At 46.7% G+C, this 25088-nt stretch overlaps 1 protein-coding gene across 1 annotated transcript in view; it reads right to left on the minus strand.

Annotated features, from left to right (window-relative positions):
• Positions 1 to 9097: 9097 nt before the first annotated feature.
• Positions 9098 to 25088, minus strand: part of PTTG1IP (PTTG1 interacting protein) — a 273566-nt gene continuing 257575 nt past the window's right edge. Inside the window, exon 7 of the mRNA XM_086955516.1 lies at positions 9098 to 11867. Coding sequence (XP_086811642.1) covers positions 11824 to 11867 — 44 coding nt within the window. The 3' untranslated portion in view covers positions 9098 to 11823. The remainder of the gene's footprint in view (positions 11868 to 25088) is intronic.

The raw sequence follows: 25088 nt of genomic DNA on the forward strand, positions 1-25088 counted from the left end.
GGGCGGCCCTCTCCAAGTTTGGCTTTGGCCCTAACTTTATTGCCTGAGTCAGGCTCCTCTATGAACAACCACTGGCTCAGGTTGTAGTAAATGGCAGAAGCTCTGACTCCTTCCCGTTGGGCCGCGGCACCCGTCAGGGATGTCCGCTTTCCCCGCTCCTATTCGCGTTGGCACTTGAACCCCTTGCGGCGTGGCTCCGATGGGAACCCTCGATTAAAGGGATCCGGTGGACGCCAGATCTAGAGGATCGCGTCTCACTGTATGCCGACGACATCCTTCTTTATTTCACTTCCCCGCAAAAGTCCTTGAACGTACTCTTCGACGTTCTTACATCCTTCGGTAAGAACTCTGGATTGGTCATCAACTGGACCAAATCCTGTGTTTATGTCATAGCCGGGGTTTTACCGCCACTGCCTCGCAGGTTCCCAATTTTGGTGGCGGCTGACGGTTTCAAGTACTTTGGGGATTTATGTCTCTACGGTTTCTGCGGTTCGTTACGAGCGAAATCTTTATGCTCCGCCAACTCAAACAAGATGTAAGACGTTGGCGTGAGTTGCCCTTGTCTCCATTGGGCCGAGCGGCGCTTTTTAAAATGATGTCGCTCCCCCGATTTCTCTATGCCTTGCAGAATTTCTTCGACCCTGTCCCCGCTCGCTACTTTCGCGAGATCGAGAGTCTACAGCGGCAATTGATCTGGGATGGTCGTGCCCGTATTGCGCTGTCTAAGCTCACCCTTTCCTGGTACGACGGTGGTATTGCTCTGCCAGATATTAGACGCTATTACTGGGCCTCGCACTTGAGCGCCATTAATCATGCAACGTACTCATCGGAACCCGCTCCCGCCTTTGCCTTGGATAAACTTTTACTACCCGGTGGCAACTTTAATAGGGCTTTGTATTCGAAGTCGCCAATCCGTCTCCTTACAGGTCCTACGAAGTGTGCAGTGCGGGCCTGGAGGGATGCAACTGTGGCTACGGGTTGGGGTGGCAAGCTGACGCGTATGACGCCATTGTATGATTCCGATCGATTGGGCAACCTCTGGAAGACGAAGGGGTTTGATAGGTGGGACATGATTGGTATCAGCAAGGTGGATGATCTTTGGGCCAGGGGCGCTGTGAAGTCCTTTGAAGCCCTGAAACTGGAATACCAGCTTGGTGACAGGGAGCACTTTCGGTATATGCAGGTTCGACATGCCTTGTCCTCTGTCTTTCCCCCCGGTACTGATATTCCACAATCCTCCCCCCTGGAAGATCGTGTCCTGGACGGCCATGTCCCCGATAGTACGATTTCCTTAATATATAAGAAGCTCATTAACAACAGGGCTGACCAGCTGGAGAAACTTCGTGCTTCCTGGACAGCTGACGGGCTTGAACTAGACGATGAGGACTGGCACTCGGCAGTTTCCTCCCCTAAGGAGGTGGCTATTCCGGCTCGGCTTCGTTTTGTACAGCTAAAGATCCTCCACCGTGTGTATGTGACTGGTATGCGACTGTGCGAATGGGGTTTGTGACGGATGGACGGTGCGGGTGCGGTATGGATGCCACTTTTCTTCATGTCCTGTGGGAATGTCCGATTGTCTCGGCCTTCTGGTCTAGGGTGCACGATGTGATGGGCGTGTCACTGGAATCCCCCTCCTTCCTGAGGCACGACGTTGCTTACTTAATGTGTGGGAGCCTACAGATTGTACTGCTGCTCAGACATTCTGGGTCACTCTGGGCAACATGGTTGCAAAGAGGGATATAGCTCAGCTCTGGGGCTCCGCCAGACCACCGTTGCTCAGTGCCTGGAAGGATAACATGGACTGGTGCATGTTCCGAGAAAAGACTGTGTATGAGGCACGGGGGCGTCCCAAGAAATGGTCTAGGGTTTGGGCTCAGTGGAATTCGTATCGTGGTGATATCTGTTCCCCTCCACTTGACTGCGAGGTTCCTCTCCCCTCCTCCCCATGATTGACGTTCCGTTTTCTCTCTTCTATATCATATGTGTCCCTTCTTCCTTCATTCTCGCTCCCCCTTGCCAAATGCGTTCCTTTATATATTTATTCCTTTTCCCCCTTCCCTCACCTCCTATGACCCTTGCCAGTATGATACCATGTGTTTGTGTGTTGTTGTTTTTCTTCGACAAAATCACAAAATTAAACCTTTAATATCCTTATGCTACAGTTCCATGCTCCACACTATAACGTACGCTCAGAGATTGCTCTAACAGTGTATTGCCCTTTTTTATTCTTTCACTATATGTCATAGCGGCCGGCCCTGAGGGGTTGTAGGCAGACGCTGTGTAATGTGCATTTCATAAATAAAGGTTTAAAAAAAAAAAAAAAAAAAAAAAAGTTCATTTTGCCAAAATATTGTCCATGCTCCTCTGCATTATTGTCAAAAAATAAAGAGAATCAAATAGAAGACATCATTGTTTTAATGCCAATTTTCTTTCTTGTGCTTGTTCTTTCTTCCTTTGGTACATTACATCATGTACATGTTCATCTTAACATCATGTGCAGTTAGTCCCAATGCATTTCGGTATAGGAATACCTTCATCAGGGGAATACTGTAATTAAAGTCAACACAATAACAATAATCAAAACGTAGAATTAGGGAGCCAAAGACTCCACCTCGTGTGCATGCGAATCCTAGTGCAAGTTTGTCATAACGAGTCCCATCTCTGCCTACACCTTAGTGCATGTGGACATTATTCTCAGAACCACCGAGTAACACTCTGTGACCATATCCAAGTGAATAATCTAAAATAAGCATACCTGACTTACGAGTCAAATAGCTGACAACTTGGTGGATAAGTCTATCGCTTTCCTGAAAAGACGAATGAATAAAAACTCATGACTATCTACAAACACCATTCCTTGTTTGCTTAAAAACACTGCGATGTCAAAGTACCGCCTACCTCTACTGGTTGGCGTTGTCCCGTGTAGTTAAGCTCCGTGTTGAACTTGCCGCTCGTGTTCTGAACTGCGGACAATACAATTGCGTTACATCCCCGCTAACGTGTCTCACTCCCTGACAGTATTTACCTAATCTCGCACCAATGCCACCTCTTACCTAACTTCCCTAGGTCTGACACTTCTCTCGTCGTCTCGCGTTGTGCTCAGGAGGTTTCCTGCGATCCTATGAACTACCACCTATTTCCGCATAGACACAAAAAACGGACTCGGTGATCTCCACATCTTAACGGGCGCCATCTTAAGCTAGTCTGAGATAGTCTACTCAATATGGAATCTTAACTCCAGGCAATTGAAAAAAAATGAGATTAATGTAAATAAGTGAAAATTAAAACGGTGATTCATTCCCTCTGTACTACTGGAGGTGTGATAGTTGGATAACTCAACTTGTTAGGTCCTTGTTGTGACAAAGTTGCTTTGCATGCCATTAAAAATACACGTTATAACAATCATAGTAAATGCATGTTATAGAAAACACGTAAATTCAATTTTATCGTTGAGCCCACATGGTTCAAGCGTATTCAAACTGCAAATCCAGTATGTTTCTCTTTGAGACAATTGGTGATTGGTGTCAGCATGTACCTTCTCATCTATGCTCTCTAACACTGTAAACCGCAATTGTGGAATTGTGTGCTGTCGCTCTTTCCAATGCATGGCTAAGTTGGACTTCGGATTGCTGGTTCTTATCATGCTCTTATGCACCGTGATGCAGACCTTTACTTTTCTAGTGGTTTTCCCCACGTATACCAGCCCGCAAGGGCATTTGATGGCATACACTGCCATGCTGGTGTTACAATCTGACGTGTGTCTCAACTGTATGTGCTTGCCTGTCTGTGGGTGTGGGAAAACATCCCCTACCATTACATTACTGCAGTGGCCACAATTGTGGCATTTCACCATGCCTCTGTGTCGAACATTCCCTGGTTTTGACTAGAAATCATTGTCTATCTTTAAGACTGGCTTTAGACTTTGCCTGTTGAAGTACCTCTTCTGGATACCCTCTGTCTTTGTATGCCTGGGCCATAATCTCCATCTCATGACTTTCGCTAATATATTTATGGCAAAGTATGAGGATGAAAACATTTTGCAGAACCCCCAATGGACACAACACCTAAAGCTTTACGTCAGGTATATCGACGACATTCTAATGGTGTGGGATGGCACGCATGAAGTTCTAGAAATCCTGCTGACCGAGTTGAACTGTTGTCATGATCAAATTAAGATAACATATTCAATAGATGCAAAAGTCATTAACTATCTGGATATACTCATAGAAAAGAAGGGAGATGAACTACACACAAGACTATACAAAAAGTCCACAGACCGCAACAGTGCATTACACTATAGCAGTTTTCATACCTTGTCTTTAAAAAACCATTTACCTTTTTCACAGTTCTTACGTGCCCGTAGAATTTGTTCACAAGAGGCACAGGGTTTTCATGAGATGGAGATTATGGCCCAGGCATAAAAAGACAGAGGGTATCCAGAAGAGGTACTTCAACAGGCAAAGTCTAAAGCCAGTCTTAAAGATAGACAAGGATTACTAGTCAAAATCACCAAACAACCACTTCAGAGGGAGGTGTTTGTAATTAAATATTCAACAACCTGCAGATCAATCAAGAAAAGCATCTTAAAAAGATGGGAGGTTATTGAACAGGAGACCGATTTCAAAACTGTGTTTGTTGGCAAACCGTTGTTTGCCCACACTAGATCCAAGAACCTAAAAGAAATACTGAAACAGACTCAGACCAGAACAGGGAATGTTCGACACAGAGGCATGGTGAAATGCCACAATTGTGGCCACTGCAGTAATGTAATGGTAGGGGATGTTTTCCCACACCCACAGACAGGCAAGCACATACAGTTGAGACACACGTCAGATTGTAACACCAGCATGGAAGTGTATGCCATCAAATGCCCTTGCGGGCTGGTATACGTGGGGAAAACCACTGGAAAAGTAACGGTCCGCATCACGGAGCATAAGAGCATGATAAGAACCAGCAATCCGAAGTCCAACTTAGCCATGCATTGGAAAGAGCGACAGCACACAATTCCACAATTGCGGTTTACAGTGTTAGAGAGCATAGATGAGAAGGTACATGCTGACACCAATCGCCAATTGTCACAAAGAGAAACATACTGGATTCGCAGTTTGAATACGCTTGAACCATGTGGGCTCAACGATAAAATTGAATTTACGTGTTTTCTATAACATGCATTTACTATGATTGTTATAACGTGTATTTTTAATGGCATGCAAAGCAACTTTGTCACAATAAGGACCTAACAAGTTGAGTTATCCAACTATCACACCTCCAGTAGTACAGAGGGAATGAATCACCGTTTTAATTTTCACTTATTTACATTAATCTAATTTTTTTTCAATTGCCTGGAGTTATGATTCCATATCGAGTAGACTATCTCAGACTAGCTTAAGATGGCGCCCGTTAAGATGTGGAGCTCACCGAGTCCGTTTTTTGTGTCTATGCGGAAATAGGTGGTAGTTCATAAGATCGCAGGAAACCTCCTGAGCACAACGCGAAACGATGAGAGAAGTGTTAGACCTAGGGAAGTTAGGTAAGAGGTAGCATTGGTGTGAGATAAGGTAAATACTTTCAGGGAGCGAGACACGTTAGCGGGGATGTAACGCAATTGTGTTGTCCGCAGTTAAGAACACGAGCGGCAAGTTCAACACAGAGCTTAACTACACGGGACAACGCCAACCAGTAGAGGTAGGCGGTACTTTGACATCGCAGTGTTTTTAAGCAAACAAGAAATGGTGTTTGTAGATAGTCATGAGTTTTTATTCATTCATCTTTTCAGGAAAGCGATAGACTTATCCACCAAGTTGTCAGCTATTTGACTCATTAGTCAGGTATGCGCATTTCAGATTATTCACTTGGATATGGTCACAGAGTGTTACTCGGTGGTTCTGAGATTAATGTCCACATGCACTAGGGTGTAGACAGAGATGGAACTCGTTATGACAAACTTGCACTAGGATTCGCATGCACACGAGGTGGAGTCTTTGGCTCCCTAATTCTACGTTTTGATTATTGTTATTGTGTTGACTTTAATTACAGTATTCCCCTGATGAAGGTATTCCTATACCGAAATGCATTGGGACTAACTGCACATGATGTTAAGATGAACATGTACATGATGTAATGTACCAAAGGAAGAAAGAACAAGCACAAGAAAGAAAATTGGCATTAAAACAATGATGTCTTCCATTTGATTCTCTATATTTTTTGACAATAATGCAGAGGAGCATGGACAATATTTTGGCAAAATGAACTTTTATTTTTGAGGCATTGACATGTGGTATCATATTTAATTGTGGTTTACAGAGCATCCCATGGGGGCTTGTGCACAGTGCGTCGCTTTCAAACAGTCTCTGTTTGTGTTTTTGACCGTCTCCTAAGTCCCATGAAGGCGAATCCTCTTCATGTATTATGTGTCGCGAAAAAGCCCTGAAAAGATTGCATGCGTTATGGTGGTAGACAGATGATACAGACCTCATGAGGGCCACTCACTCGGAGGGGGCCCCTGAAGCAGATAGGGCAGAGAAAAATCAGGGAAAGGAGACAAGCTACTCAAAAAGTTGTTTCTCTGCCATAGTAATTAACATGCGCTATAAGCCGCTAATATATAAATATCCAAGGAGCTGGCCTAGAGGACAAAGGCATGTCACAAAACACAAATTAGAAATATATCAAAATTTAATAATAATTCATTAACATATTATTTATAAAATAGAATATATATAGCGTCCCACGCCATAACTCTCACTCACACATTCATACCAACTGATTCATACTCTCACATGCACAGAACTCCTGCGGCTCAGGAAGTCACTCATACTCATACTCATACCCATACCAACACAACAAAAGATAAGAACAAATGGACACATTTGAACAAATAAAGATAACAATCATCAAAATCTTAAGACAAATGAGCAATAGAAAAATCCATATAGCACCAAATAGATTCAAGGTCATCATGATACATTAGAATTAGAATGATAACAAGGAGTATAGTTCATGAATTAGATGAGGTCCATTCAGTAGAAAGAACTAGCATCAAAATAGAAAAATCATCAATAGACGAGACCTCGATTGAAAAAAACATGGGTCTAAGCAAAAAGAAGAGAGGACTCCATTCCGGGTAATTAGAATGTGCATAGAACTCGAGGGGAAGGATAGGTCCTCCACGTATTTATGTGAGAGCAGCTCTCAGTCTTAAATATGCCAAAAATACGATTGTGCATAAGAGTTAATTCAAAGGCCTGGGGGTGAGAGCACGCTCAAAAGGTAGTTGTAGTAAAAATCCATGACATCGGGACACGGGAAACAATATGGTTCTGGTGCAGCGACCCTCAGAAAAACATGTCCGAATAGATCAGGAGCCGACCTCGTGAGGGTCTGTTTTGGCCTTCTACCTCCAACATTTTGGGCACTTGTGATATAAGGAAGGAATTTTATTTAACAAAACACCTCACATTTCTGTCGAAAACCAAAAACAACTGAATAAAGCAAGGAGAAATGTTGAATAAAGGTGCTGTCACCAATTTCTAGGGAAGAATTGTGATGAAACAAACGCTAAAAAGGCCAAGCTCAATGCTCCAGGGTTCTGTCGGCAGGAGCCGGAGAAAAGAACAGAAGAAACTGCCACCCGTTGAGCATGATGGGATACTGGTTGTCTCTGGGTTGTTAAAGGCACAGTCATTATTTTTAACCATATAATGACAGCCTATGATTCTACACAATCCTGTTCTCCTTCATCTCGATCATAAAAAAAGGGTTTGTGAGGGAGATTTATGCTGTTTGCTAAAACATCTTAAAATTATACAAAATACTTTATTCTGGCCCTTTTTTGACTTCATGATGAAGAATTCAACCATTGCAGCCTATGTAGATAGGCTGCATAATCTGTCTCTTTCTTAATTGTCTTTGCAGGCTTTCCCAAAGAAAGGCGAAAGTCAAAACTTAAGATATATATTGAAGTATTCCTGGATTCTCGCAAGTGGGCGGGACTATTCAGTGTTTAAGACTATAAATGCATATCCTCTACGGGAGAAAACTGGTTTGCTAAATTGCATGGGTGGACAATCATGACTGCCGTCCCATAGAGGGAGTTCACCTGATTAAGGACACTATAAATATTTAAATAAACCAATCACCCACTTAATGACAATTGCAACCTATTGTTAGCGTAAAAAGTTAAAGGTAATCTCATAGTTGCCTGGTTTGTAGGGGTTGCTACAGCCTCAAGGACTGTAAATACAATGTCCACCCTTTCAACTTGTTTGGGGGCGTACTGATGGACATGGACACAGGCCTGCCGTATTATGACATTTGTGAGCATCCGGCGATAGTGAGCATAACACCGGTGAATTGACGGTTGTGAGGATTTCTTGCCTAACTGCCACTCACTATTATCCCCCTTTGCTCTTTTATAAATACAAACAATCACAGATCAGAAATAGCTAAAATGTTAAGCAAATATTATTTGCAATTAATATTCATCTCACTTTTCATCTAGCAATACACCGTCTGCATGTTCATCTAAACAGTCATGTTTTATCTTATGGACCTCATGCATGCAGACGTTCATACAAAGTATATTTCTTGAGTATGAACGGGTTTTCCTTATGAATAATTCTTTGTGAATTGATTGGCAAGTTTTTGATGGGTCTGACATCATTTGAAAAGGCGTTAATCAGCGCTGACCATTTCTCTGAATGAATCCTGAGGAATCAATATTATATTGCTGCATGCATAACCGGGGTTCATTGGGTGTATGAGCTAGTTCTGGAATATTTTTACTATAAATATCAAAGCCTTTGTTGGGAGGGCGGGGAATCATCATCAAATCAAAGGGGATTACAGTGATGCTTAGTTGCATGCCCTCATACATGCTTAATGAGTTTTCTTATATTGGCAGGCTCCTGCCCCAGCCCCTCACATTTTACTAGGAAGTTGGTAAAGATTAGAACTTGTTATAGTTCATACTCCCTGTTCCCCACGCCCCTGATCACTGTATTTCGCATTGCCATAAGGCTCAAAACAAAACACATATACAAATGCATATACTTTAAAACGCTATTGTTTCTGAAAATGAAAACTCAGGAGACAGGTGTCATTTGGCATAGCTTTACTGCTAACATACCCAACAAATAAACGTGAGCACATTCATTCACATTTTAAAAAGTAATCAAGTAATGTTACTGTAATCTACATACAAGTGACAGCATACAAAGCTTGTGAATAGTGTTACAACAGTTTACTGGTTGATTTTATCATTTACAACAGTATATTGACAAAGCTGCAAAGAGACTTGGGAATTCTCTTGGAAGAAAAATAGTCTTATTGGTATTGAGTGCCAGATGTAATGTAGGCAGCTAATAAAAGGTACTTTGAAAAGCAGCACCTCTGTGTTTTGAAAGCAAAAATACTCCTCCATTTTGAGTTAGTCAAAACTCACATTTTGATACTGTTAAATCTGCCTCCATTCAACAAGATGGTTTCCCTGCAGTATATATGACATTCACTATTGCGGCTGCATAACTAGGTGGAAAAAAAACAGAACACATTTTATGATGAGACAGGCAAGCACATAGTACAACAAAAATCAGCAAAAGAACTATGCAAAACTCAGAGAGGGTGGAATTGTTCACTGATCCATTAAAGTTCTTTAGAACAACACAGAACACTCAATCCAATTTGAAGAAGTGATTTTATTCGCCACTGTGAGAGAACGCAATGATTTCAGTGAAAGTTTGCATTATGAAAAGTAAACAAAGATTTGAGCTTAAACCTTCAGATAAGAAGGTGAGGATTGCCGAAACACTATCCAGGAGGAAAGTGGTTAGGTTTCGGAAAAAAACCTGAAAGTTTATGTTAGGGCAACTATTAGTAATGGCTTAAAGAGGGAAGTAAAGAGAAGAAGTTGCTATCTTCTCTGTGCTTAGTTGGTCCATTGGGCCAGATTCCTAGCATGTGTGTTCCTTACTACGTTCGAAGCACCAAACAAAAATATAAAAGCTGTATTTTGAAACGATGTTTAAAATAAAAAAAAATAATTTGCCAAATTTTGTAACAATCTATGTGGTCAGTAGTGAATTAACGCGCTCCATTGCATCCTTGAGAAATGTCACTTTTTCTTAGGTTACTGTTTATTAATTGAACACTATGCATGCTTTGTCTATTGTGAGCGCCTTGCAGGATTTTAATTTCATTAAGGCCAGGCTGTACCTCTTAGGATCTAGAGTGGCCTCTCCTTCATGCACACAGAGCCCAATTGTTTACAATTTCCTTTTGTCTGTAGTCATAAAACGTTATTCTCTCCTAGTCACACATATTGGATATACAATGAACATTACAATAGTACTGAAGACCCACATTCTCCATCCAATAAAGTTGGCCATCCGTGAGATTTAGATCTTGCTAGTTGCATGGATTAAGGCCACAAAGTCATAAACGTTTCTTTAAACTCATAACTAAATGGGAGGTTACAAAGTAAGTAAAGAATGTTTGCAGAGACATAAAAACAAATCGAGCCTACTGAGAAACACTGAAGCGGTCATACTACACTCTCTGATTTTCAATAATGGCTATAAGGGCACACTTTATGCAGTTAAAAAAATAATAATACCCATCTCAAAATATGACTATCTACTTCTTTGGTCTATGTACGTGAACAAATCTGAAAAATAAACCAAGGCATAAAGTTTATGTTTTGAAGTGTAAGAATGTAAAATGTACTTTGTTTCCTTTGAGACCTATCCTTCAATGATTAATGTTTAGAATGGATCATAGCACATACTCCTGCAGCATAGAGATTCATGTTTATAGATAAATGAAAAAGGTGAGACAATAACAATAGTTTATAAACAAGTCTTTTTTGCATTGTCTTTTTGTATAAAACCACATGCTACCTCCTAACATTATCTATTGTTGCACCCTACCAGAATACAAGTCAAAGAGATACTGACTTCCATGCTGCTGTATCAAATAGATGAAACAAGTGAAAACGTGTATACGTGTATACCTGAATGTTACAAAGAACATGATCAACACGATGATTAATCATTGCTTTTATGCAAAGTCCATGCTTTAGGTTTCTTACATTTTGAACTACAAAAGCCAATCATTTTCTACTCCAGCAAGTACTTGCAGTATTCCGTTGTAATTTGATGGACATTTGTTGCGAAGATTGATAATCAAAATATCTCAATATGGAGCTACTTTGCTATAAATCAGTCATTTTATAAACACATAAAAAAAAGATCTTTGGCATGAAAACACACAAAGGCTCTTTATACTGAACAGTTGCAAAAGAAATTCTCAACCTACAGCTGAGACATTGCAAAAAAGCTTGACATTGAGCCACTGAATTAAATAAGTGCCATATGGATTAAGCAATGAAACCAATGGAAATAAACAGGCACCTTCAAAAATCATCTTTTTAGCTAAATCAATCTCTTTTGTGAATGAGTATCTGAAAACAATCTTTCATTGTATCAAATAGTGCCCTTTGAATTTACTAAACTCTGTTAAGTGTTGGGAATAAGCCTAAGAGAAAGGTACATATCAAATGTTTAGAACTGAAATACCAGACCACGCTTGGTCAAGCATGGAATGCTCATGTAGCTTTGAACTGCTTTTTAGTTCAAGCCGTAACCCTAGAAAGGAAAAAATATTGAAGACTACAATGTACAACCAATCATGTGTAATTCTGTAACCTGATATCTTTGACAAACATTTCACTGGGTTCGGATTGCAGAATCTGCAGCATTAGTAAGCTCCGATGCATCTTGAAGTTACACATTTTCCAAAATGTTGAATGCATGGTAGACGTGTAGATCAGTTGTCAAATTTGGCATAAGGATTCTCCTCTTTAAACAAACCTAGGGAAACAAATGCACATTGTACATAATTAGACACACAACCTTTTAAGAAATTAATTGCATTCTATTATTCACCCATGTAACAATCAGTCTTAAAATAGTCAGGAGTACTGGTCTTCATTTGTTGGTGTTACTACACTTATGAAATCGCATTGGGCTAGCCACTGAGGTCCGTGAGGGGTGCGGAAGGATTGGTTCTGCCCTAACCTCCTAGGAGACATTTTTGAGTAAAAAGAAGGCCTTTTTATTCACAATTCCCACATGACTATGTTAAAAATTCACAGGTTCCAAAGGAACACTAAGGAAATAATCAAACACTTTTATATGGTGCTTGGCAAGACATAAATAAACTGTATTTTCTAGTCAGTGTTGCTTAACAATGCAGGACCTTTAATGTAGTTAAGCTCAGTCTAAAAGCTTACAGTAGTAATGACATGTTAAGCAATCTACAGGAATGGACTGGCCTGGACTCAAGCAGAAGGCAAGATGGCCGAGTGGTCGTAATCCACTTCAGCTCCGGAGCCTCGCTACGCTTGGAGTTACTTACAGCCGCCACTCGCTGTTCCAAATGTAACAGCCAGGTCCAGGAACGTCGCAGGAGCAAGTAGAGAGGCTGCATCAGCAGTGATTCCGCCAAGATCCCCGCTATTTGGGCACGAACGCGGAGGTCGAGGGGCGCCCACGGCTACAAGATGGCGGTAGCGTCGGAGCTCCCGGGAGAGAGGAACGGGCTCTGATGCACACCCACGAGCAGTAGCCCCGGGACGGTAAGCGGACTCATCGGTGCACTCCCGGTCACCACAACACGATAGAATTCATGACTCTGTGAATCGGCGATCGCAAACGGGTAGTGGAGCCTGTCGCTTCTATGACTACCCCGAGTCACATAAATCCGACGCCTTGAGGAAAGAGGAGTTGAGGAGAATCGATAAGCGCGTAAGCGGGAACGGCCCGGGAGGGCAACCTCCCCCGTAAGCGTTCATGCAGACAGGGGGGTCGGGAGCTTCTGGGGGGATGAACTTAGTGGCCTGACTCCGTGATGGCACCCACACGTACAAAGCTTGTAAGGAATGGGGACATTGCTTGATGACACACAGGCACAGGGTGTTGTCACGGGCCAAGAGGGGAGACCCTCACAATTCATAGCAAGCGAGCGACCTGCAGAGATATGCTATAGAAGATCACACCCAGTGCCTGACCTTAAGATGGCAGCCATCTCACATGACGAGAGGGAAGAGTCGTGTTTTAAAAAAAAAACATTTAAAAAAACGGAAAAAAAAGAACAGAGGAGTGACCAGGCGCTGCGGAATGGCTACTCCCTATCCATCCACCATCCGGCCTACCCATCAGGATACATACTCTACGAATTCACCTCTGACTGTGGAGACCTAGCCTTCTGACCGATGCCCGGTGGAGCTACCCGATAGCTAAAGAGGAGATGGGCTGTGGACTTACCCCTCGGCCGTCACCTACCCAGCCGGACTTTAGGCAGACTTTTCTTCGTCTCTCCGTCGCATTCTCCCTCCTACCCCTTTACCCTACCCCCTTCACCCCCTATGTTCCATTCATCTTGTCCATTATGCTCTCTAAATGTTTTCCCGTTGAGACCTAGCTATTTGACCAAGGACCGGTGGAGGTACCCAAGAGTTATAGAGGAGATGGGCTGTGGACTTACCCCTCGGCCGTCACCTACCCAGCCGGACTCTGGCCAGATTCTCCTCCATCTCTCCATCCTATTTCTCTTATACCCCACACCCTTTCCCTTCTAAGCTCCACTTATCACATTTTCTACGTTCGTGAAATGTTTTTCTAGTAACTGATGTAACTTGTAACTTAAGTAATTTTGTAACTTATGTAAAGGGCTCGGATGCCTCCGGGTCTAGCCAGCACTATATAAAACTCAAATAAAGACAAGCATTTGCAATGCAATAGGTCTCGCATTAGGAAAGGGTGAGCTATTGGTATTGTAAATGACAATTTTTTTAAATATGTGTTGGCTTTGCAAATATATAAATTAATAGCATTGTTATTCACAAAGCTAATAGCTTACACTTTCCTAATGCGAGTCCTATTGGCTATGGCAATGCTTGTTGGTAGCAAGCAAGGACAGTGCTGTTGTGGTGCTGAGTGATGCTGTTGTTGTGGTGTGAGTGATGTGGTGGTGCCCCGCGAGTGATGTGGTGGTGTCCCGCGAGTGATGTGGCGGTTTCCCGCGAGTGATGTGGCGGTGTCCCGCGAGTGATGTGGCGGGGTCCCGCGAGTGATGTGGCGGGGTCCCGCGAGTGATGTGGCGGGGTCCCGCGAGTGATGTGGCGGGGTCCCGCGAGTGATGTGGCGGGGTCCCGCGAGTGATGTGGCGGTGTCCCGCGAGTGATGTGGCGGGGTCCCGCGAGTGATGTGGCGGGGTCCCGCGAGTGATGTGGCGGGGTCCCGCGAGTGATGTGGCGGGGTCCCGCGAGTGATGTGGCGGGGTCCCGCGAGTGATGTGGCGGGGTCCCGCGAGTGATGTGGCGGGGTCCCGCGAGTGATGTGGCGGGTTCCCGCGAGTGAGGTGGTGGTGTCCCGCGAGTGAGGTGGTGGTGTCCCGCGAGTGAGGTGGTGGTGTCCCGCGAGTGATGTGGTGGTGTCCCGCGAGTGATGTGGTGGTGTCCCGCGAGTGATGTGGTGGTGTCCCGCGAGTGATGTGGTGGTGTCCCGCGAGTGATGTGGTGGTGTCCCGCGAGGGATGTGGTGGTGTCCCGCGAGGGATGTGGTGGTGTCCCGCGAGTGATGTGGTGGTGTCCCGCGAGTGATGTGGTGGTGTCCCGCGAGTGATGTGGTGGTGTCCCGCGAGTGATGTGGTGGTGTCCCGCGAGTGATGTGGTGGTGTCCCGCGAGTGATGTGGTGGTGTCCCGCGAGTGATGTGGTGGTGTCCCGTGAGTGATGTGGTGGTGTCCCGTGAGCAGGCACGCAACACCCATTGGACTCACCGCGCTTCAGCCCCCCCCCGTCGTGTGTGACAGCCCAGGATGAGACCGATACACCCCAGGCAGCCACAGTGCACAATGGCCTGCTCTAACATTTCTTCCTATTTGCGGTGAAAACACTAGGCAGCACTTCTATAAATTCATCTTTAGAACATAATTCTGCTACTGCTCCTGCTGAACTTACTTAAATCAGTCACTTATACTTTTAGAAGCGTATTGTTATGCCTGTTATCTTAATGAAATAACAACCACATGAGAGTATCTAACACACAGGCACGGTGCTGCTCAAATGAATAGGATTTAAAAAAAATGTGCAACCTCAAATCGAGGGTTGTATATGTGATCAAAAAGATAACTTGTCTGGATGAAAAGCATGGTTCACCATACATTAAAAAAAACCACCCTCGCTCATGGCAGATTATGCATACATCTGTTGTGACTATGGAAGACTTCTGCCGCAGCATCCCACTATCTACAGTTTTTCCAAAAGTGTAAAATAAAAAAAATAAAAACACACACACAATGTGCATGTCAACCTTTCAGCCTTCATAACAAGGCCACAGCATACTCCCAAGACACCCGCAATCATCAGCATGACCCGGGCACCAACAATGTTTTAGTGACTGGCGCCCATGACACCAATAAGGAGTTCCCCGAGCTTCCAGAGGGAGCTTGGAAGGGGCGGAGTCCTTGGCGCTTAATTCCCGCCCCCCTTCCCGGCACAGAACGGAGCTCCTGGGCAGGGAGTGTACAGAGCGCGCAGGTGGGCGTGCAAACCCGGCCCTGTGTGGAGTTCTCAGTATTACTATTTTCCCACAAGCAGCGGGGGCTCCCTCCCAGTCCCCCTACGCTGGCTGGGGCCTGCACACAAGCCGGGCGTGTGGAGATCAAAGAGGACGCGGAAGCTTTCACTGAATGCCCGGCAATTAAAGGTCTGAAATGTTGAAGTGTCTGTACACGCCTGAGTGAAGAGCACACACCCAGGGACCCATCTGCGGCAAGTGTGTGCTGACTGAGAAGCAAGTAACGTCACTGATTCGAGGGCCCCATGGAGGAGTCCCGCGTCCGTCTCCACCCCCTCCAGCCATTAACAGGCATCTAGCAGAAGGACTCCCTTTCGAATCCATTCTCAGGATAGATGGTCGCAATACCACCTGCCCCCACTATTGAACAGCTGCTTATGAACGGCCAGCACCCCCCACCCCCAAAACCACCCATATCTACCAAGGTAGTGTGGGAACATACCCACCTCCGTAGTCCAATGTCTGCACAAAAACCAAGAGGGCCCGTAACCGGAGAGAGTATCCCTATACAAATCCCAAGTGTCGCAACATAACGCCATACCCCTATACCGCCCAGGCAAGACAAAGGACATGCCACCTTACCAAGCTTGCTGCTCACTTCCAATCACTATTGCAACCCGACTTCCTAAACCTCCCTTTTCAAGTTATTCCACGTCAAAGGCTGATCGATGTCTCCTGAAGGCTTCAAACAGACTGCAACCTAGAAACAATTCTAGTTTTTTCCCCCTTTTCTTTCTACTAAACTAAACAGACTAAACAGGCTGGAAAGCACGCGCACACGTTCCAGGCAGCGACGGAGGCGTGGCACGCACCGCCTCCCTGTGGATCGCGCTGTGGATCTCGTCCCCTTTTCCTCTTCCCAGTGTCTGCACCGCGGGGACCTGTTTCCTACGCTGGGGGCCTGCAACCGCCGCTCCCTGCGATGTTGGCGGAGGCTGGCGTAAGTACCGATTGTATGGCAGATCTCCCGATGCATGGGGCGGGTGTCTGTGTGTGCGTGCAGGGGGGGTAGGGGGCGGCGGCGTGTGTGCAGATATCCCGATGCATGGGGCGGGGGGGGTGTGTCTGTGTGTGCGTGCAGGGGGGTAGGGGGCGGCGTCGTGTGTGCAGATATCCCAATGCATGGGGCGGGGGGGTGTATCTGTGTGTGCGCGTACAGGGGGTAGGGGGCGGCGGCGTGCGTGTCTGTGTGTGTGCAGGGGGGTGGGGGGCGGCAGCGCGTGTATGTGTGCGCGCGCCTTTGTGTGTGTGTCTATGCAGAGGGGTGGGGGCTGGCTTTGTCTGTGCGCTGTTAATGCATGCGAGAGCAGGGGCTGTGTGTTCGCCTGCGCAAGCGCGGGTCAGAAGCGCGCTCCTGCGGTCAAAACTGACTGCAAAAGCACGCGTCTGAGTCGGGTCTTCATTCCTAAATACGGGTGACAATAGGTCTGAAGCAGACACAATCAATGCTTACGCATTGAATGTAGGTCTGCTCTACCTAAAAAAGGGCCAGAGGCATTCTGAGTATTCTACGTATGTGAATTTGGACAGTAGCACAAACATTATCTATGCAGTACAGCTTAGGTACAATGTCTGATCTGTGCTATGTTTACAGCCCTACGTTTGGCTCAGCCATTTGCTCAATAAGCCCGGTGGTGGCATGTGGCAAGGTAATCTGCCCTCTTGCTACTCATCCCAACAGCTGGTGGGATTGTTGGGAAAGAGTAGGGTACAGTTACCACCACTAGTTTCCTGCAAAGAAACAAGGCTCAGTTTGGTTCTTAGTAAAGGCAAAAGGGTGTTTGAGATACCAGCTATAGTGCCAGTGAAGTATCGTTTCAATGCGAAGGAGGTTTTGGATTTTCAGGTTTTTCAGCTGCAGTATATTTACTTCTGAGGAACCTCAGTCTGCTCGAGAGGACTAGGATTTTTGGAAGATGATTGTGGAATTCCCAATGCAGAGCCTTGTATGAAAGACTACTGTATGAAAGACTACTACTGATCATAAATGCTATTAGGACTTTCAATCAATCAGGATTTTTAAAGCGTGGCTAATCACCATAAAGTGTCGCAAGACGCTGGAGTTGTTGCTAGCTGCCTTGTGGTGCTCTGTTCATTCTAACAACAATGTCTTGAGTCTTTTTCTGAATTTCCCGGGCAATGCGGCGTTCCTCAGGTGCAGGTGGAATGTCTTTCCAGGCTTTGGCTGCCAGGTGAGAAAAAAAGCGTCCTCTGCTAGTGAATCGGTGGAGCCGGGGGGTGTCTGCGAGGAAAAGCAAGATGAATCACAGGCATCTGGTCGGTGGAAGGCCATTTGTTTGTTGATGTACGCTGGTCCTTGGTCGTGCAGGACTTTTGTATGTGAGGGTTAGCATCTTGACATGGCATCTGTTCTGGATAGGGAGTTAGTGTAACATCTTGCGGTGCGGGCTGATGTGAGTGTCAGGGGAGGTGTAGGATAAGTCTTGCGGCTGCATTTTGTATTATATGTAGTCTCTTTAGGAGGTGTGCAGTGATTACTATAGTAAGAGTGTTACTGTAGTCCAGCATGCTGGTGACGAGGGCTCAAGTGACTATCCTTATGTCGATTTGGAACTATCTGAAGATCATACGGAGCCTGTGTGGGGTGTGGAAACAGCCAGCTTCACATGTGTTTATCTATTTCTGCATAGATAACTTGCCATCCAACATGATACAGAGGATGCAGGCATGGTCTTTCGGGGCAGGGCAAGTGTTGAGATCAGCCGGCCACTAAGTTGTTTAATGGCGTGGTGCTGTTCCCTGTGCCATGTAGGTCGTCGACAAATTATGGCGGCAATCTCATTATATAAGAGCTCTCGTATAGCCTCTCTGATTTTGCCTAGGCTCATACAATAGTAGTGTTTGAATACCTGCAATCCCCTTATGTTGCTACGTTTCCACAGATCTACATACTGGGGTTGAAGGTAGTGGTAAGCAATGCCCTTTTGAGTATGTGCAAACCTACTAAATTGCATGTTTTAAGGGTTTTCAACAACTCTTCTCTAATCTTTTTTCATACTGAGAAATGTTGGAAATGTACTCATGACAATGGCAGGCGTAAACCTTCTTCTTGGGGAAAAAGTGGTTCGAGGGAAAGTGACCTTGCAAACACTTAGATTTTTGCATTAGCAAATCTACACATGCATAAATTGCTCATGTTAAAATGCAGTACACAAATATTTTCTAGGAGTACTATTTCTTGTCCTACTTTTGTAAATCTTTGGGAATTCATGACAGCTGTATAACTGCACTTAATGCAAGGACATATACCATCAAGTGCACTTTTGAGACTTTCTTTAATAATTGGACCCCTAATTTGGTCTAGCGTTGACCGTGACCTTTTGAGTTTATTAAAATTCTGTCTCTCTCTCTGTATCGCCTGGCTTCAGTGTGAGTGACAGCATCCTCCTCTTTCACAAGCAGCATATCGGCACAAACTAGTTTTGGTCAGTGCCAGTAACTACTGTAGCAGTGTGTGTTTTTTGAGATCAACATTTTTTGGGGGCTGGTGCCACTGTATGTCATAATGGTGAAGACCCGTTAACTCCCACACCTATTTAAGCCTCTCTTTTGTGAAGTGTCAGAGATGGGGGCTGCGGCGTGTGAGGCTCTCTGTGAGGGGGCGTAACAAAACTAGTCTATAGAATACATGCAAACCGTGATTAGGGCAAAAGTGCAGAGAAGGCTCCGAGTACCCCCCCCCCCCACACACACACACACCTGCACTGCTCTGAAACATCGATCGTATACATCACCTAATCTATTTTCAGTTTGGGCAAAAAATTAAAACCATACTCCTTAACCAACTCTTGTACCGTGAGTTTCAGTCCTGGCGCGTGCACCAAGAAATGCAGTCCCCCAATAAATGTTAATATGAAAGAAACTATGGAATGCCCATGCGTGAAATGCTTGCATTTGCCATATGGTCTAGAAGGAGAGCGTGCCCGCTGTGTTTAGGAGCGGTTGGCGCCCTCTTTTGACTGCAAGTTTACTCTCCCCAGGGCGTGAAATAGAGATACAGCCCATATGGCAATGAGGCCTGGCCAATAATTGACCGCAAGGACAGAAGAGCCAATGGAAATGAGAGCCAAGGCAGCATGGATCCGGCTCGGACTCCCCCTGAGGTTCTTCCACACCACCGCAGATGCCCGACCCCTGGTGCATCGACAACTGCTGCAGCACATCCCCACGCACCACCAGGGGACCTTTCTCCTGCTAGCATTGCCACTTCACCTGCAACCCTGAAGCAACCAACAACACTAGAGGCACTGCAAACTTGACTGCTCCCAGAGAGGAACAAGTTACTTACCTTCGGTAACGCTTTTTCTGGTGGATACAGTATCGGTCTGTGGATTCCTCACCTTGTGAATATCCCCTGCGCCAGCAACATTCGGAAACTTTTGTAGCTCTCCACGCCGACGAGGACGTAGACGGCGTCGCAGAGGCACGACTCCGCTCGCGACCTCGCTGACATCACTGGATTCATAATAGAGCCTTGTCGCCGTGATGTCAGTTCCGCCCTTTTTTCCGTGCCCCCGAGGCACACGGACGGACCGACATAAACAGGCATAATATACACAGTACACAGTATTAAAACTAACACACACAGTGTGAATTCAATGCAAAAAGCAAGAACAATTAAACATTTCCATTGAAAGATATAATCATGAAATAAACAGTTTGCAGGTATAGAAGAGTGGACAACGGGGAGGCGGGTGGGTCAGTGAGGAAGCCACAGGCAGGTACTGTATCCACCAGAAAAAGCGCTACTGAAGGTAAGTAACTTGTTCTGCTGATGGATACATCTGCCAGTGGATTCCTCACCTTGTGAATAGAATCCCTCAGCAGTCCCCACTCCTCTATACCAAGAAATCCTGAAGGACAGAACGTGCAAAATGGCCATCCCTCCTCACTTCGGAATCTAAGCAGTAATGCTTAGCGAACGTGTGGAGGGAGGCCCAAGTTGCCGCTCTAAAAATGTCCTCAACAGGAACACCTCTAGATAAAGCAGATGTAGAAGACTTTTCCCTGGTAGAATGAGCTCTTAAACCTTCTGGAGGTTCCTTACCGGCCAAAGTGTAACAAATTTTGATGCACAAGACAATCCATTTGGAAAGTGTGCGCTTGTGCACCGCTCTGCCTTTTCTGCAGCCAGCAAAGCAGACGAAGAGCTGGTCATCCACACGATGGTCCTTAGTTCTGTTAAGGTAGAAGCTCACCACCCTCTTTGGGTCCAAGCGGTGAAGCCGCTCCTCCTCCTCCTTGGAAGGGTGAGGGGGAGGATAGAAGGTAGGAAGGGTAATGGACTGCCCCAGATAGAAGGGAGTTACCATCTTCGGCAGAAAGGCAGCCCTGGTCCAGAGTACCATTCTTTCAGCATGAATGGTCAAAAATGGGGGTTTCAAACTCAGAGCTTAAAGCTCACTTACCCTCCTTGCCGAGGTAATAGCAACTAGAAAGACCGTTTTAAAAGACAACAGTCTCAAGGGACACTTGTGCAAGGGCTCAAAGGGAGAACCCATCAAGTATGTTAAGGCAAGATTTAAGTCCCATTGAGGCACAATAAATGGAGTGGGCGGAAATTTGTTGGTAAGGCTCTTAATAAAACTTAACACAATAGGAGATTTAAATAATGATGGCGGATCCAGCAAACAAAGGAATGCCGACAAATAGCCCTTCACAGTAGCCACCGCAAAGCCCTGCTGGACTGAAGAAAGAGCAAATTGAAGGATGTTGGATAAACTGACCCTTAGGGGTCAATAGACTTCTCTCCACACCATGAAACAAATTTGGACCATCTATAGGAATAAATCGACTTGTTGGAATGCCGCTGGCCGAAAGAATAACATCCGCCACGTCCGGCGGGAGAGAGAAATAATTCAGATTGCCCCGTTCAATCTCCAGGCATGATGGTGTAAGCTCTGGAGATGGGGGTGTAGAACCTGCCCCTGCGACTGCGAGAGGAGATCTGCCCTGAAAGGGAGACGGAGCAGAGGGCACGAGGAGAGGTGGAGAAGATCCTTGTACCACACCCATCTTGGCCAATCCGGGGCTATCAATATGACTTGGGCCCGTTCTTGGCGAATCTTCCTCAGACCCCGAGGAATCAAGGGTATGGGAGGAAACGTGTAAAGGAGTTGAGAGCCCAAACTCAACTGAAACGCATCCCCCAGCGCCCCCTGCTTTGGATACTGGAGACTGCAGAATGACGGACAGTGAGCGTTCTCGTGAGTGGCAAACAGGTCCACCCGAGGAGTTCCCCACGTCCGGAAGACGTGACGAACCACCTCCGGATAAAGCCTCCACTCGTGGTCGGCTGAGAACTGCCGACTGAGACTGTCTGCACGTACGTTTAGAACTCCGGCAAGATAATTTGCCATCAGACAAATCTGATGATCCCCACCCAGGACCAGAGACACAGAGCCTCTCTGTAGAGACAATGTGACCCTACTCCCCCCTGTTTGTTGACATACCATATCACGGTAGTGTTGTCCGTTAGGACTTGAAGCACAAGTTACTACTTGTGTAACGATATATCTGTAAGAGACATTAGTTAGTGATAGATTCCTTACCTTATAATATCCCCAGGCGTCAGACTGGATCCGGAAACTTTTGCGTAGCAGTACCCTTGCGCGTGGGTAGGCGTCGTCTGCGGCTCCCCGTCCGTCGTCGGCGTCGTGGGCGCCGCGATGACGTCGTCGGAGTACTTAGACGCCGCCTCCGCGCGCTGAAGTCAGTTCTTAGACACAGCTTTTCCGCGCCAGAAGCACAGAGCCATGCCAAAAACCAACACTGGTGCCATGAAACTAGGGCCCTGAAAGGGGGTGACCTTAACCCTAGATATCGGTTCGCAGAACGGGGAGGATGGGTGGGTCGGTAAGGAATCTATCACTAACTAATGTCTCTTACAGATATATCGTTACACAAGTAGTAACTTGTGCATCTGAAAGAGACACGTTAGTGATAAGATTCCTTACGTTAGAATAGATACCCCAGCAATGCCAACCCCGTGGTGGTGGGTCTGCGAACCAATAATCACACTAGAAAGTCCTGGAGGACGGAACGGCCAAAGTAGCCATCCCTCCGGACTTGACTGTCCAGGCAATAGTGTCTTGCAAACGTGTGCAGCGAGGCCCACGTAGCCGCCTGGCAAATGTCCTGCAAGGGCACACCTCGGCCCAAGGCAGTTGTAGTGGCTGTGGCTCGAGTGGAATGAGCCCTCAGCCGAACAGGGGGTTCCTTCTTAGCCAAGGAGTAACACGCCTGGATGCACAAGATGATCCACCGGGAGATGGTCCGCTTGTGCACCGCTTTCCCTTTCTTAGCGCCCGCGTATCCAACAAAGAGTTGATCATCCACCCGGAACTGTTGTGTGCGATTCAAATAAAATGAGAGTGCACGTTTTGGGTCCAGACGGTGGAGCCTCTCCTCCTCTCTCGAGGGGTGCGGAGGCGGAAGGAAGGTGGGCAAGGTAATGGATTGCCCAATGTGGAAGGCCGTGACTAACTTGGGTAGGAAGGAGGGCCTTGTTCGTAACACAACCTTGTCCGGATGGACTGAAAGGAAAGGAGGCTTACAAGACAGAGCCTGGAGCTCACTCACTCTCCTGGCAGAGGTGATGGCTACCAGGAAGGCAGTCTTTAAATTTAGAAGGCGAAGAGGACAGTTGTGAAGTGGCTCAAAGGGAGAGCACATCAGAAACGTACGAACCAGGTTCAAGTCCCACTGAGGCATCACGAAGGGAACAGGAGGGAACGTATGAGTGATGCCTTTCAGGAATCGATTAACGATAGGGGACTTGAACAAAGAAGGATGATCAGGCAGCCTCAGAAAGGCTGAAAGAGCTGAGAGATGGCCCTTGACAGTGCCCAGAGCAGAGCCCTGCTGGGCAAGAGAGAAGAAAGAGGAGAACCTCAGAAAGGGGGGCATTAAGGGGATCCACAGCCTTTGCTGTGCACCATGCCACAAATCTATTCCACCTGCAGGCGTATACAGACTTTGTGGAGGGAAGCCTGGCTGCCAGAATGATGTTACAGACTTTAGGAGGCATGTCAAATGGCCTCAACTGTCGCCGCTCAATCTCCAAGCATGGAGGTGGAGACTGGACAGGCTCGGGTGGAGGACCGTCCCCTGCTGCTGCGACAGAAGGTCCTCCTGAAGAGGCAGACAAACCGGGGGATCGACTGACATGCTGAGTAGCTCGAGATACCAGTACCTTCGTGCCCAGTCCGGAGCCACAAGGATAACTTGTGCCCGGTCGTGCTTGATCTTCTTCAGCTCTCTGGGCAGAAGTGGTATAGGCGGAAAGGCGTACAACAGACCGCAACTCCACTCGCGACGAAAAGCGTCTCCAAGCGAGTGCCGCCTTGGAAATTCCAACGCGCAGAACTGATTACATTGCGCGTTCTCTTCGGTGGCGAATAGATCTAACCAAGGCTCTCCCCACTGCTGAAAGAGACCTTGCGCCACGTCCGAGTTCAGACGCTATTCATGATCCATCATGCACCGGCGGCTGAGTTTGTCCGCCCTGGCGTTCAGAGAACCTGCCAGGTGTTGAACCGTCAGAGTCACGCCCTGATGTTCCAGCCATTGCCAGAGTCGCAGAGCCTCCTGGCAGAGGGTCCACGACCCCACCCGCCCTGTTTGTTGCAGTACCACATGGAGGTGGTGTTGTCCGTGAACACCTGCACTACACTCCGTCGGACAGACGGGAGGAATGCCTTCAGTGCTAGACAAATCGCCCGCAGCTCCAAAAGGTTGATATGGAGCCGGGACTCCACCGGAGACCAGAGGCCTCTGATCTCCGCCTCTCCCATGTGGCCTCCCCAGCCCCTGGAGGGACGCGTCCGTCACAAGTACGTGCTCCGGTTGGGGAAGGGAGAGGGATCTGCCATTGACCCAATCGCGGTCCGTGAGCCACCACTGCAGCTGTCTCGCAGCGCCCTCCGAGATCAGGACATGGTCGGACAGGTTGCCCTAATGCTGAGCCAACTGAAACTTCAGGTCCCACTGCAGAGCCCGCATCCGCCACCGTGCGTGATGCACCAGAAGGATGCAGGAGGACATCAGCCCCAGAAGCCGCTGCGTCAACCTGACCGAAACCCGGGATAAAGGCCGGAAGATTGGAATCAGAGCCTGTATATCCCAAACTCGCTGTTAGGGTGGGTAAACCCGAAACTGCGCCGAGTCAAGAACCGCTCCGATGAAAAGGAGCTTCTGAGAGGGACACAGGTGCGACTTCGGCACATTGATGGAAAATCCCAGCTGGTGCAGGAGATCCGCCGTAGTCTGGAGGTGGCTGACGACTGTCTGGGGCGAGCCCGCCTCCAACAACCAGTCGTCGAGGTATGGGAAGACTGAGACCCCCAACCTGCGCAGATGAGCAGCGACCACCGCCATCACCTTCGTGAACACCCGTGGGGCGCTTGTAAGGCCGAAGGGGAGCACGGTA

This window comes from Lissotriton vulgaris, chromosome 2_1 (assembly GCF_964263255.1).
Source record: "Lissotriton vulgaris chromosome 2_1, aLisVul1.2, whole genome shotgun sequence".
NCBI lineage: Eukaryota > Metazoa > Chordata > Amphibia > Caudata > Salamandridae > Lissotriton > Lissotriton vulgaris.